Source organism: Bombus vosnesenskii, unplaced genomic scaffold (assembly GCF_011952255.1).
Source record: "Bombus vosnesenskii isolate JDL3184/JDL3185 unplaced genomic scaffold, Bvos_JDL3184-5_v1.1 scf7180000013352, whole genome shotgun sequence".
NCBI classification, from domain to species: domain Eukaryota; kingdom Metazoa; phylum Arthropoda; class Insecta; order Hymenoptera; family Apidae; genus Bombus; species Bombus vosnesenskii.
The window spans coordinates 1,833,299-1,849,306 of record NW_022882988.1 but is presented as its reverse complement, the minus strand read 5'-3'; the positions used below and the strand labels follow the sequence as shown (position 1 = coordinate 1,849,306).

At 40.2% G+C, this 16,008-nt stretch overlaps 2 protein-coding genes across 3 annotated transcripts; both read left to right on the top strand.

The window, feature by feature from the left end:
* Positions 1-98: 98 nt before the first annotated feature.
* LOC117236807 (protein THEM6) lies at positions 99-2,081 on the top strand. The gene is made up of 3 exons (XM_033500095.1): positions 99-410; positions 1,414-1,628; positions 1,737-2,081. The coding sequence occupies exons 1-3, from the start codon at positions 266-268 to the stop codon at positions 1,971-1,973; spliced, it is 597 nt and encodes a 198-aa protein (XP_033355986.1). The 5' UTR covers positions 99-265; the 3' UTR covers positions 1,974-2,081.
* Positions 2,082-2,482: 401 nt separating this feature from the next.
* Positions 2,483-15,813, top strand: LOC117236805 (tetraspanin-9). 2 transcript variants are annotated; one of them, XM_033500090.1, is made up of 5 exons: positions 2,483-2,651; positions 9,430-9,541; positions 13,513-13,704; positions 13,791-13,973; positions 14,361-15,813. In XM_033500090.1, exons 2-5 carry the CDS (start codon positions 9,479-9,481, stop codon positions 14,694-14,696), a joined length of 774 nt encoding a protein of 257 aa, XP_033355981.1. In that variant the 5' UTR covers positions 2,483-2,651; positions 9,430-9,478; the 3' UTR covers positions 14,697-15,813. The 2 variants fall into 2 exon arrangements, with proteins under 2 accessions (XP_033355981.1, XP_033355982.1); XM_033500091.1 differs by lacking the exon at positions 2,483-2,651 and adding an exon at positions 7,805-8,318.
* Positions 15,814-16,008: the final 195 nt, after the last annotated feature.

The window sequence follows — 16,008 nt, the reverse complement described above, 5'->3', positions numbered from 1 at the left end:
GACAGAATATCATAATCTTCGAAATATTGGGCGTTCGTTATCGTCTTTGACCGCGTGGAATGCTTCTGTACATGCGACGAACAAGCACCGTCCCGATTACAACGAAACGTCATAGAATGAGGAACCGGTTACAGTGTAAGAAGCGACCTCGCAGTTTGGAATTTCATGGTAACCGCACGCAGTCTTGCTTGGACTGTGGCTTTGTGAACGTCAAGAGCTGTTTGTTCTCCTTTCACGTCTCGTCTTCCGGAAGCATTATAGAAAAATGGTGTGCGCCTGCCTCGTCACGATCTTACTTGTTCTCTACATGCTCTTTGACGTAAATTATTTCCTCAGGATCTTGTTTACGTTAGGTTCGAGCAGGCTGTTACAGAAGAAAAAGAAGATTTTCGATACTACTACTATCTATGGTAATAATCATAACATCTTTTCCATCGGTTATATATCCTAGTTTCAACAGTTTTATGATGCTACTACGGATTATGATAAATAAGTTATAGGTTATGATAGTATTTTCGCGACTATTTTGTTCTTTATATTTAATTTTTGTATTCGATCTATTTAGAAGTACATCCTTTAGTAATGAATATTTTTCTTTGGATTATTATTGGTATCGATTTGTGGTGAAATCGATGATATAACAATAAGTGTTTCATTGGCCATTACAATATACAAGATAAGATACGGGATAATATTCATTTGATGAAATACTTGTATTTTATATGAAATGCAATGTATCAATAAGCATGGATACACGCGCGTTTGATCACGTGTTCAGTAGGTACAATCATGACGTGTAATAAAAACAATGGAAATTGCGTCAATGACTGATCTTTGGTGAATGTAAAGCGGGACCCCCACCATTTTAAAAGAATTTAAAGGCAAGCATTTTTCAAGTATGACTGATCATACATTTTTCATACTCGAAAATTCAGATATTCTTTATTTCATGCCTATGCAGAATACGTATAAATTATATATATATATATACATATATAATTATGTATATATTATATAATATATATATTATATATAATATATAATTATATATATAATCTATATTTATATATATATTATTACATATATATACCATATATATACCTATTATCACATATATATATATATATATATATGTATATATATATATATATATATATATATATAATTATACTTACACGAAACGCCAAATCCGATTAAATAAACACTGATACGAGTAATTCGTAAAGATTATAATAAAATAATGATATAATAAATAATGATGTGTAACAAGCATATACATTGTAGTTAGGTAATATGTAAAAATATAAAATTGCATACATATATTCAAATGAATAGATTGACAAGTATGTAAATGGTTTTTTTATCGATAAAAATTAAAAGAGAACAGATTGAATTTTTTCTTCATTTCTCTAGGTATATGTACAACACAAGATGTGGATTTGTTTTTGAAGCACATGAATAATGCCAGATACCTTCGTGAACTGGACTTCGCACGTTTCCACTATTACGATCGCAGTGGAATTTACGCAACCATTGCAAAAAGAGGCGGAGGTGCAGTGCAAGGAGCTTCGTCGACTCGGTATCGTCGAGCCATTCCCATTTTTACGCCTTATAAAGTTACCACGAAGGTTAGAAAAATATAATACAATATAACATAATATAATTAGCCTTAATTTGTATATTAATATACATATAATTATATGTCATGAAATGAAAAACCTGTTTTAATTTCGCAGCTAATATATTGGGAAGATAAGCACTTCTATCTGGAACACGAGTTCATTAGTTTGACGGACAACTTCGTACGTGCAGTTGTTCTTAGCAGACAAACTGTCACAGGTTTGAAGATTCCAGTTACAGAAATAATCGCTGAAATTGAACCAAACGCGCAACGGCCCGCGTTGACCAAGGATTTAGAATTATGGCTCAGTTCTATGGAAGAGTCTTCTCAGAGATATAAGAAGGATAATTGAAGACGATCTTCTTCGTTTTACACCCTTGTTGCTCAATGTGTACTTTATACGTTTTTGATGTTATTTTGAATTAAGGTGTTTTGAATAAACAAATTTCTCTGTTAACGACATGATAATCGCTAATTCTCATATGCAATTAGACTTTAATCGATCGTTTCATGTCTGTGCAATAGTATTGCCAAGTATCGCTTAGTTGCCAACCCAACATTATTTACAAGCTTATTTTTCTGTTTCTCTCGATTATGCGTAATCGAAGCGTTGTAAATAAGCAACAAATTAAGAAGTAATACGCAAACTGTTTTTGTCATTAGTGGAATGACAGGAATAATTATCAGAACGAAACATAATAATATCACAAAAGTACATTTCTTTATCCACAGGTCATAACCGTGACACGGCTCTTTCTACCCGGGTAAACTGTTCCCTCACATTGTTCAATTCCTTCGGCTCCCGTCAGATGGCGACTTTCGTTTCGCGATGCCCGATGGAGAACGGATATGCGAGAGTTGTGCGCGTTCCTGACGTGCAGTCGATCCGAGTACTCGAAACCTGTCGCGAACACAAGCCGACCTTTGACTCCACTTTCCATGAACTTTCGTGATTCATTCAGTGTCGAAGAGCTCGTGACAGGTCCTGTCAACAACGCAGTACTGGACCGTTCCCACTTTCATCCCACCTGTAAGTGGTATTCTTCGTGTTTCGTATCGCTTTCCGGCCCTCGACACTTCCGTTTTTTTGAACTTCACGCGCAACCCTCTTGAACTTGTTACCGTAATATTTATTCCATTCCGTGCATGAAAATAAATAATAAAACGGGCATTTTTTTCAGGTTTACTGTTATATCGTGGTAAACGTAGTAGTTAACATGTTATCTGTAAGAATCGCGCCGTTTCGCGGGCCCGAATGAATGTATCGTTTTACAGAATTTCGCACGACAGGCATAAATTAAAGAAGACGCTGACCGCTGAATAATCGCGACGATCGTAAAGTGTTATTGCCCTGATTCACTTTTTTATTCTACGTTTAACGAGTTCCATTGACTCGTTCAGTCAGAGGTACGCACTTTAAAAAAAAGTCTGCGTCTCCGCATAGAAGGCGCATTTCATTTACGATATCTTTTGCGAGAGACATCATACTCCACACGGATAACATTATGCAATCCAGTCAGGAAAATTCCTACGCTAATACGCTCTCTATTGTTTCTTCTCGTTTAATAAGATATTTTTCATGGAAAATAAAATTTATGACTTCCTTCCCTCCTGTTTCTAGAACGCTGATTCTCAAACTCTCGAGACAACCGGTTCTATATGAAATTCTTCTTGCCTCATTTCGTGCAGAAAATTAGCAGTCCCGTCAAGGCTCTTAGAAATTTTGTCGCGAACTCTACGTTAGGTAAGGAATGCTTCTACACCATCTACAAGCATGGTAGAATTCATTCGTTGGACTTTGATATCTCAATGATGTAAATCGTAGAATCAACTTGTGCAATTTCTATAAAATTTTTATAAAAAAAAATTTTTTTTAAGAAACAGTTTGTTACGGAACAAGCGTTTTTGTGAAAAGGCAAAACACGCAGTTTCGTGCGTGAAGCTTGTTACGTAAGGCAATCGAGATCATGCATTACATAATAATGATTATAAACGATTCTTATAATCATGCTAATGCGAATTGTCCAATGACACTATTCTCGTCGCACCTCCCCACGTCTCTCCTCCTAAGCGGCTATATGAGAAACAATTTTCTCTAACCGAGTAGCGAACTGACACTGCCCCACGGTTATGCAGAAATTGCCACCTGATGTTCATGGCACGCTATCTCAATTTGTTTATAGCCTAATTGCTTGATAATCGTGAGATTATCGCGTTTAAACATAATCTTCTTCGGTAATTGCTGTCTGACATCATTACACTTCTGAAATTTAGTTTCGCAACCATTCTCATGAGATTTGTAAACTACTGTTCTTATTATAGAATGAAAATCATTATGTGAAGCCAATTTAACGATGGTTGTCCCGATGATACACGCGCGTCAGCGTTGTTAACTACACGTTCAAAAGCCTTCGTTGTTATTAATGATCCCCGATTAGAACAAGTTTCTAGATCAAGGACCGTAATCCTCTCCGCACTCGGGGATTAGAAACGTTAATTAAATGTCGCAGCAGACCGTTTCGATAATCCGCGCGATGTAATCGCGCCACCAAGGAAATCGATCGTGCGAACCGGCTGAACGTCGATTTCTCTTCCCATGTTCCTCTTCCCGAAACAATCGTCACTGGATACTTTTCGCTCCTCCGCTGTTATCTTCCGCTTTCTTTCGCGCTCGTGGGAAATCTCTTCTCACTTTAATCGCCAATTAGAAGCTTTCCACTTGTCATTTACCGCGGAAAACAATGGAGAAGGATCACTTCCGATTTCGATCGATTCGTTCGTTCGTTTTCTCATTACATATACGCGAGACATCTTATAAGTGATGTAAATGAAGATTTATATCTCTTAACAAGTTTAAAAATCTAAATACGGAACCCTCGTGGGAACACAAATCTCTTCTCTACTTTACGAGGGAGAAAAGTTTTAATCCTCCCCGTTCATATATATAAACCTACATTCGAGGAGCCGATCACGTATTAGGTTGCGGAGGATTAGGGGATGTGAAACGACGATGGCGCTTATACGCGGTCCTTTGTTCGGTCCTCCGCCGTATCACGTGGGAGGACAAGCGTGTACGCGGACGCATATCGTTTCGCGATTAACAAGCACATCGTAATAAATTAGGAATTACGACGCTGGTCTCTCAGTTTCTCCTTTCGCCTCCCGTAATTGATGCGCCGCCTTTTTCTTTAACGATCCCCTCGTTTCAAATAATTCGACAACTGCGCTACACCTACTATCTTAATAGCGATTATACACAACGTAAAGTTTCGGTGAAACCATTACACGTTCTCATTGCGGCTTAAACATCTAACAATATATCATAACAGTAGGAAACCTGCGAAATAAACTCATCTGCGAATAAGAAAGCGTGGCGTATAGCGAATTGAAACGCCTCGATTTGGAAAAGCACGAATTGCCGTGGTTCGTAGCACGGAAAAACGCGAACCTCGATGCAACGAGCATAGTGATCGCGATCGGCACTAACCTCGTTGCAGAAATTGCACGCACGAACAGAGATAGAGCTGGTGATAGAGCGATGTGTTGGAAACGCAACGCGCTCGTCGTTCCTTTCCTCGGTTACGTCACGTGGGAAGTGAGCCGCGTAGGACGCGTTAATGCGCGGCCGTCGTCGATGGCACGTATCATGTAAAGCGAGAAAGAGCGGCGCACCATGCGAAAAAGGGAACGACAGATAAAGAGTCGTGCCGCGTTAACTTTTACGGTTTAAGCACCGTCCACACCGTTCACGTCGACGGGGCGACGAACGGGGAGGGTCATAGATGATCGCAAATTGTCCGCAATTGACAGGAAGTCGTGGTAAGGGGGACCGTTCCTACGCCCCCTCGCACTCTCTTCGTTGTTCATTAGCCGCGGCGTTTGCGGGTCCATTTCGCTCGTACGAATTGATTTCAAGTACGAGATCAACCCTTCTCTTCGAGAATTATCGTCGAATCTCAACCGAACGCGTTATCTTTGGCAAATTTTCACGCTGTGATCTCGAAAGGATGACTTAACGGAACGATTTGTCAGGTTCGTACCTTTAATGACGCGATGCGTATAAACGTGGGATTTTAATATCGAAAATGTCTGTCGAATCTCATGACTATGTTACTGTAACATCGTAATGATGTCTATAGTATTTTCGAACGATTATCCGACAGTCAGAAATTTATAATTTGATCATCTTTCATCGTTTAATCCTTGGTTCCTTTAGATTTTTAAATCTTAAACGACCTTCCAGTAGGATGCTATTTATTTATGAAAATTCTTCAAATATACAAAAGTCACTCTATCGTCACAGATGTGCTTTCTTCTCGTAAACTGATACCTACAGCGAATTCTTTTACGACGTTCGTCGTGAATTTCGTAGAGGAAGATTTCAGATTTACCAACTGTACCTATAATATCGGAAATTTGTAATTCTTCCTGCTTCGAAAAACGAGTTTCGCAACAGTTATTTCGAATACAGGTTACGAAGAATATTAGGATTTATCGCTGCAAACCTCGAACCAGCCCTGAACTCGTTTTTAATTCTCGTTTATTTAACGAGCGCCATTCGCAACAAGCGGGACCGTGTATTGCACGACGAGTTCGGTTACGCGATAAGATGAATCAATATTATCCCATGCTGATAACGACATTCAAATCGAGGAGGGAGGAGTGGGGATTTTTCCGTTTTATCGAAACTATGCGAATAACGAAAGGTGGCAGTCGTCCAAGTCGAAACCATTGTAAACGCACAGTCAGGAGACTAAGATGCACATCGCCGGTGACAAGAAGACAAATCGAATCGACGATCGTGAAATTCATTCTCGCTGTGAACATAAATTACGCGTTCCTTCTTCTACGCGCGTGGAACGCTCGGTAAACAATGCATCACAATTCTACACGCGCGAGAATTCCATTTTGCCGCGTCATTTGCGCGATTTGACGCGCAGAAACCCGTGAACCGAGGGAAATTAATGTCACACTCGACCATTTGAGATAAGCTGTGTCACGGTCCCCCTTTTTTTCGCGGTTCTTCGACTAACGCCTCACCTGTGCAAAGGAACGCAGTCGAACGCGTGCAGATGAAAAATTCGCGTCGCAATGTTCGTACAGTTAAATCGTTTACCGTCACGCGTAGATAAATGCAACGTTTCTTGTGCTAGATTAGAGAGTTCGATAAATCGTCTGTACTATTCTCAACGGTATTAGCGTGTCGCACAATCGCATGAAAATGGCCGGTGAAACTCCGGTAAATCAGTGAAATCGGTCACTGCTAATTAGCAGGGAAAAAATCAGTTTCTCGTTGTCATTAATTAAAACAAAGTGTCGAGAGGAAAATCGCGGCGAGGGTCTTTTGTTTAGTGATCGAGGACGTGCGCTATTCGATCCATTACTTACACGTGCGCACGACGAGCTATGTTTAATGGATGAAAAAAAATGCGTCAAACATGCTGCCACTATGGTTCCGAGATCACAAGTTCTGATACCGTGACCCTGTTCAGTGGAATCTTTTATGTGCTTTTACAATTCTAACTTGCCTTTCCAGGGTATCTTTCCAGGGTATGTCGCCATAGAGATTTTTATTTCCATAGTTTTGCAAACGTAATAATCGAACGGCAAGCACCAGGTTTATGGCTTCTAATCGATTTTTAACGACGGTTAATACGTTGAATATTGCGAGAATCGATGGTAATCAACACTGGACACCACGTGGACTATCGACGATCCATAGAAATCCGTCGAATTTGAAATTTGATTTTTTGTCTCCCAGGAACAATATATTCTTTCTATCAGAAATTTTGTCGCGCTTTGTTACGAGTTATTATCTGAATTGAATAACTGGCAAGAATCAATGAGTAACAATGTCGAATATGCAATTACAATTGCGATGTAGTTCCTTTTCCTATTGACAGTGATGAATATTCAGTGAAAATGTAAACACAATTAAAAAGACAACATCATTATCGACGTAATTTGTGAATTGTCACAACGTATACGTCAATGACAGCGAGAGTGTTAAATAATCTGTTTTCAAATTTCGAATTTTAAATTAGATTACCAGTGATTTCGATTTGATCTGCTTAAAATCTTATGCCAATCAGATTTTGTAAAAACGTTTCGGTATCATTGGTGTGAAAATATATCGTTCTGTAAAACACAATTCGCCTAACAGCTAACGTATTAATTTGCGAAAGTAGAAATATCGTTTGATCATTTGCAAGCATTGGTTACGTATATCAATCACGCGACAGGCATCGAAAGGAAAACACGATCGCAGATTTCCGACGACCTTGAGCGTCTCGGTTGCTACTCAGTGGACGTTTGTAGGAAAGTGACGTCTTCGCGTGAGCATACCTTTCCATAGATGTTACCTCCACCACAAAGTGGACCCGCGCGATCGTGATCGGGATTGTGTATAGGTAAGAGGCCTGGCTGTCGGCAGGGTGTCCCGTTAGGGGACCTAGAAGGCCCAGAAGGGGCCACAGCCAATCGTATCAACCTGGTTCCGAACACACCGGAACGGATCCTCGTCCGATGAGGATCGCCTGACAACCGGTCAGGCTGGTCAGTCAACCGGTACGATCTATTAATTGATTCACGTGTGTTTTTCGTGTTGATAATTCATGTAAAATACTCGGGACTAGTATGCCGAAAAGTTGAAATCGTTGTGTGATAAGGATGAGAACTTTGACGGCGAAAGTTGATTGTAAGTTGATATATCCGATAGCGAAGATCTATTTCTCTTTTCATTTCCTCATATTTAAACCTTTCAAGCTGAAACTGCACGTTATACGAGCGTATCAAAAGGTATAAGGTGTTTAAATTTATAGCTAAACTGCCGATATTTATGCAATTTCATATTTTAATAAACAGAATTAAAGAAGGCCGTAAATAAGAATCTTTCGCGTTGGTGAAATATTATAAAGAATAACTAATTTTGGATGTGAAATTTAAATGATAGTTACATTCGCATTCCTTATTGACTAAGTATCATTCGATATTTTGAACACTTTGCATATTTTTTTATATTAAACTTCTTACGAGCGTATAAACATCCGCAGTCTATTTATATCTGTTACGATGATACATGGACAATTAACGTATTCTCTGTTTTAAAATCTATCTCATATATTAAACCCGTACGTAAAAATACTACACGTAAAATCCACACCATTCATTCACCGATGATTCACCAATGAAAAAATCCTCGTTTTAATCAACATTGAAAGAATCGATTCATCATACATCGAGTATCAAGTCAGCAATAAACTAACATAAGTAGAACATGGGCATTAACCGTCAGACTTCGCAAGGAATATGTAATCGTCGCCCGTGCTCGTAAAGCTTTATCTTCGCCTGCCATTCCTCTTCTTTTTCTCTTTCTTGTTGCTCGTCTCTGTCTCGTTGGTGGTAAACGCGTTTCCCGGTAATCCAAAACGATGCTCAGTTCCTGGCCGGACTCGAACCTCGTCGTTCGATCTTCCCGCGTCTTTCGTTCGAAACGTTTACCCGGTCACGATCGAGCGTGGTTTGCGAATCGAGATCCCGATCGATCGTGACTCACGCGAGAGTAAGCAGCGAAAGTTTTCTGAGCGCTGTTAACGACCAACAAATACGAATGCTAACGACCCGATCGATGCTAATACGTGCGTAGCCCAATCAAAATTCGCGGCGCGCTAACCAAACGCTCGCATGTTCGATTTCGCGATTGTCTTTGCTGGTTCGTGTCTTTGAATCCTTGAAACAGGTATCAGCGTCGTAAAAGTTGCTTCGGGACAGTTCTCAGGTGAGAATCATCGCATTCCTCGTGTTTCTAGGAAACACTGCCAATCCCTTCGTCGCGAGGACTTTGCGAGGGATCGAAGCATGGGCCGCACAGGATACACGTGCATCAGGCACGTTTTCTGCTCCCTCAACGTTCTCATTTGGGTACGTAACACTTGCTGTCTTTGTTAATCCATCAAGTAGAAATTACTTACATAAGTTGGTGCTTGTAACGTGTTTTCTCAAATAAAACCTGAACATAGTTTCATCAATCCTTCGTGCGTCTAATCAAAGTAATTCACATACGACTCGTTGTATATTTCCACCAAGTAACTAGTGATTATTTGAATTATTACTTTAACTTCGTGTGGATCGTCGGTTCTACGAGTCTAAATATTCTTGGAATGGAATTGTTATAATTTTCTTTGAAATAACTTATATTACGAAGGATAAAGAAGTAGTTTGTACTAATAAATCTCGATAATCGATGAGATGTTTCCATTAAAAAACTTGGAAATTTATATGCACCAACCTGATACAAAGTAATAAATACGTAATATTCCATTCATAGCCTGATCGTCATCATCGGGATTTATTCAGATTTCATGGAACTATAATTACCGCATGCAACATCCGATTCTATTCTATCGTCATCGTTCGTCACGTTCATAAAAGCGTTCTCTCTTTTCGTTACATAGTTAAAAATAAATATTGTTCGCGATTCCGCTGACGAGACGGCGCACGAAGCGAAAACAACGCCGTTCAAACACGTCCGTAAGCGTGTCACGTTCGCGAACCCAGAAACACGATCGACCAAGTTAATTTCCATCGCTATTCGTGCCGATGCTGCGCAGCGTAGAGCAGAAGACTGCGAACAGAAGCAGGAGGAACAGCCCACGCATGCGATTAAATCGATGCGCATTGTCATTCTCGGTGCATTCCAACGAACTCTGTCTCTGCTCTCGAATTTATTGTGCCACTTGAAATCGCTCGTCCCCGCCGTACGCTACTCTTAAATAGGACGTTGAACCGTGCTCTATGAGCTATGAACTTACTTACGGTACCCGAGAAGACGCTCGCAGACGCTCGTCCGACGAGGCTTTTCCTTGTAAATCTTTCAACTTGTGCACACCGGTCGCTGTACGTTTCTTCATTATTGTCGAGATACATTTGGATTTACACTGACGTACATCAGATATTTCTACGATAAAGAACGTCGTAAAAATCGTATTACCTTCCCGAAGCCTAATGAACGAGATACTATTAATAAATTGGAGATTTCAATTCGAAAACTTGCGCTCGAAATGAACAGGGAAACTTCGAATAAGGTGGAATGTTTATACTTCTTAAAGTCGATAGATATCTACTGTATGATCTCACTTATCGGACACTAATTTTTGTTAGTTCTTTTAGCATGCTCGTGTTAGTTTGTGAAAAGTTAGGACAATAAAAGATAGACGTACGTATCAATATTTCCGACTGTCGCTTGCAATATTTTGACGTATAGTATTTTATGTATCGTTCTTGATACACATTAATAATTTTATAAAAAAGTTCATAATCTAAGTCAGATAGTGAAATATCATATATATCAGATATCCTAAGACAATTGACAACTGGTTGAAATTAAAGATTAAAGTATTGTTTCTAGTACGCAACATCGAGGCACGTCCCAATTGGCCTATATATCAGGCACACGCTATTTTCCTTAACGTCGTCGTCTCATCTTAAATTCCTGTACCGTCGTGTAGTCGAGAAGTACTAGGTTTCAATGCTCCGCGGGTCTCATTACGTATGTCGTGTCCTTAATTGCACACTCGAACGATTCCAGGCGTCTGCGCTGAAATTGCGTCTGTAATTTCGCGCGGGCACGCAGTCGGTTTGCTAATCAGCAGTCGACGATCGAGACTCTGCACGGTCATTTCATCCACGAGAGATACTTAACGGTACTCGTTTCGTGGACGACGTAAATCGAGGGGAGTTTAATCGTTCGATCGACTGGTCCGTTCGTCCATTGATTCCACGCGGCCACGATCTGTTGGCCGCGATGCTGTTCGCCGACGAACCGTGGCTGGGATATTGGGTCGGTCGAGCATCGGTCGATTTCGTCTCGATCCTGAGCAACGACGCGTAAGTTACATCGTTCGAACTAATTTAACTATATTGGATAATGCGGCACGTTGTTACCACGCTGATGTTAATTTACGCCGGTTCCATATATCGCAGCGAGGACGAGTATTCTGCCGACAACGTTTCTGTTTAACCAGTTTACCTATCTGGACTCTGGACTTGGCTCGATCTTAGTACACCCCCGTTCATAAGCGCAATAGAGTCTTCCACTTGCGAACTATTGAAGATAAAAATGATCACTTTTGCGATGCCAGGTTTTATTTATTCAAATAGAGATTCAAAAGATCGTTGGTTTGTTTTGGTGCCTGAGGATGACATAAAGAATTCTATGGAGCTCCGTTCTTCTTATATTTGAAACTATCGGCGTCAATTTTGAAATGCCTCGAGTGCTACTTTGTGAGAAGCCACATCTTTGTCATTTTCATTGGCTGTTTAGATCACGATAATATTACTTCTAACAGGAACAGATATCTGCTACTAGCAGACATTCTATTATTGCGTGATACACGTATAGTAGACTGCTCTGTTCGTATATTGGAACGTTTACAATTTGCACTTAAATATAATGCTCTACATGACAAAATACTGTATAGAATGAAAGCTGAACACAGCATTTGAGGGAATACAATTTCGATATCTCTAATCGTTCGAAATAACAATGTCAATCTCAACAAAGACGCAGACTGTGAAAGCGCGAAAACACGTCTGATTCAGGATGATATTAGCTTTGAACCGCGTAGTAATAAAGTTGCCGCACCATTCATTCGAGCGATACAGGCAGGTATAATGGGGTAGAGGTTTACAGATAGATATAATGGGATGGAGATTTACAGACGACGAGCTAAAATTGAGGCAGTTGAACAAAGGAACGGTAGAAATCGTAAATGACGGGTGGCCTCACTTGGTACAACGACGGCTTTAATCTCGCCTGGAGGGCAGCATAGGGAGGGTGAATTACTAAACCGTAACAATTTCCGAGGAAAGGTCAATATACCTTCTAATCTCGCTGTCACCGAATACGTCAGCTAGACGTACACTATATGTGTATATAGAAACTATGTTTTACCTGACCAGGATGGCAATTTCCCCTTTGAGACAGTAACCACGAGACGGCCACCGGCACAAGGAAGGAAATACGCGTGTAAATCGAGCTGCGGCGTTTCAATTGCTGTCCACGATACACACCGATGTCTCGTCAGTGAAAAGAAACGTTGTTGGGTCGTCTGGTTGCATTAGAGTTTCATTAACGTTATAATACAAGACGAGCGTGCTTTCTCGTTGCCGACCCACTTTTTACTTGCGATTATGTATACCCGCTGAATAATCGAGATTCTCACCAAGCATGAAAACCACTAACGTCGACATTCCTCCGTCGATCTTCCTTCTCTTCTACATAATTCATCGATTGCCGATTTCGAGAGCGACTACCAAGGTGTCAGAAACGACAGGATCGAAAGTTACACACAGCGGTTTGAGGTCGAACGAGCACGCATAGCTGGAACTTACATTCGACCTCGTGATTTAAGAGGTTTCGCAACAGCGTACAACGTTCATACGGAAGCACACGCGATCATATCGCCTGCATAATTGCGCGTCGAACCGTCAGGAAGAAGCCGCTCTGTCAACGATATTTTCTTCTTGATTCTCGCTTTGAGACATTTTTTTCTGAATTCAGAATGTATGCAGAATAATCGTCTAGAAAATAATTATCTGCATATTCGTAAGATTCGCTGCATTTTTTCTATTGCATATAAAATCAATATAATTGCATAAAAGATCAATCTCGATACTCGTTAATGAAGATAACGACTAGCGATTTTGTAATCTTTGATCTGGTTCAAGATGACCTTTACGGTCATATCTTGGTATTTCTAGAGTCATATGTTAATTTTAAATTTATGTAAAAATGTAAAGTCGACGAGGATGATCGACGTAGAAAGATGCGTGTCATGGTCGAGAGCATCCAGGTCAGAATGTCGTTCTGACTCGTTTAACATTTTTTACAGTTATGCGCTTGTGGAATTTTGGGTGCAGGCCTGTGGCTACGATTGGCTTACTCCGGATACACGACCTTGGTGCCGCACTACAGTTTCGCGTCAGCTGACTCGTTGCTGTTAGCCGCTGGATGTGTGACCTTCGTCATCGCCTTCTTCGGATGCTGTGGTGCATGGTTTCAATCGAGATGCATGTTAATCACGGTTCGTAGACTCTCGTTCCTCGTCCACTTTCCTACGGGTATCACCTTTGCTTTGATATTCATTTTCTAATTTTTCTCTCTTCGTAGTACTTTTTTTTGGTAATACTGATGTTCCTCGGTGAATCCATGTTGGGCACTCTGGCCTTCATCTTTAGAGAACATTTATCGAAGAGCTTGAAGGACGAGCTTCTTTTCGGTATTGAAAAACATTATAATCTGACCAGGGAACCTGGTACTCTTCCTGCTATATGGGACCACATACACACAGAGGTGAGAACAGCCAAGTATGTCTACGTTAACGCTAAAACCATCCACGATTAACGACTCGAGACTGGAACTATTCTAAATATGTATTATTCTCAAAACCACATTTGCAGTGGTTGCAAAAAGTATTGACACATACCAACGAAGCATTTTTTATCAGGTTCTATGCTTCACTTTCGCAGTATCAAATTTTTGTAGTCGCATGAAAGTACTGTTAAATGATATGACATTTGAATGATATTTGAGCTTAATTAATTAATATGTAATATGTATGTACGACAGATATAACAGCGTACCAATATTTATTACGACCGGTGTACGTACCATTATTCAATTTCTCTTTACTGCATCGAATCTCACCAATTTTTCATTGATCTTCTGCCACAATTTTAGTTCCATTGCTGCGGTGTACGAGACTATACCGACTGGTTCCGGATCGACGCATGGCCGACGGAAGACCGCGTACCCGATTCCTGTTGCGTACAGAGGGAACGATATTGCGGTCGTCTTGGCCCTGGGGAACGAAACAAGGAACATTGGTACCAAGAAGGTTGCGCAACAGCTATTCAAATGTGGCTAGTTACTAGGCTTCACGTGGTCGGAACCGTTGGTCTTGTTGTGGCTTTCCTTCAGCTATTCGGACAGGTGGCCAGCATGATCTTGTTCTGCACTGTCAGGCACAAGAGATCATCCCACACGTACAAGAGCTACGATACTGCGAACACCTAGAATTTCAGATGGATCTTAGACGAAACCAGTGTCTAAGATCCATCGAATCCAACCAATTATATAATACACGTTACATTCGCGATGATCACGATCTTCTTCGTGAAATGTCTGAAGAAGATTTCGATTGTCGCATGCGCTACTCCTCGAGCGAGATATGGATCCCTGTAAATTTCATTCGTTGCCTTCGATGTTATTCCGTAATGCCAAGAGGCGAAAAAGACTCCTTTTCTAGCGTAGAATTTGAGTAGGACCAGTGATCACTGCGAATCATCACGACTCTGAGTAAGCGTTAAAGATCGTTACGAAGGTCGTGAAATTTCTGCTAATCCGCGACAGAGATAATAGGATCAGTTAATAAACGAGCGCGACTTCAAAGATGCACAAGATACGCCGTTACTTGGCTCGTTACTTTCGATGAATGATTGCTTTCCCTAAAGGATCAGCTTGACGAGTTTCTAACAAAATACCTTCGATTTATAGGAATAACGACGACATACTGTCGAGGACGGTCCGACAAGTGACTACTATCACATCATTTTAATCGACTTTCGATCATTAGAACGTTAGATCGTTAGTATGTGAGAGAATTTTATATCGTAGAATGCGACTGTTTTATGTTACCTTGCATGCGAACCTGTTTATTCACTAGAGATAACACGTTGATCGCACGCAGAAATTACCAAAATTACGTTTCGTACAGCGAGGCTATGTTCGATGATTTTTTTGTCAATATTTTATTACTTTCTATTTGTTAAAAAGCTGCCTGGCTGTGCGAACGTGAGCATTATTTTTACTCGTTATCGTTTAAGATCGAATCGATACACCCGTGGAACCTGCAATTTCTAAGATTTTCCTTTCGCTTAGCTTTAAATCCTCGGGTGTGTTGGTTTCACGTTTTTACCGTATTTGATCGTATACAACATCATCGCGTAGTTGATAATTTAACAGCACTTGAGGTCTAATATTTGTTTTGAAGAAGCGTGGTTTCGAGTGCAGCTTGTTACGATATTACAAAAGTCGTTCACATTGCATCACGCTACAAGATGTTCGACACGAAGTTCGTTACGTTGTACGTACCTATATCGTTCGAATAATAAATAATATATTTATGCGACAATATGCTTTAGATATCTTTAGTAACCATCTTGCAAATATGTATAGATTTTATGCGAAATTCACAACTGTAAACACGCGCAGAATTCATGAAATAGCTAGAAATATTTGCTAACGTATTTAGTAGGTGAATCATTTTCAAGTCATTACGCGGATTCATAAAAATATGAATTTACATAAATATCTACAGTCTATAAAT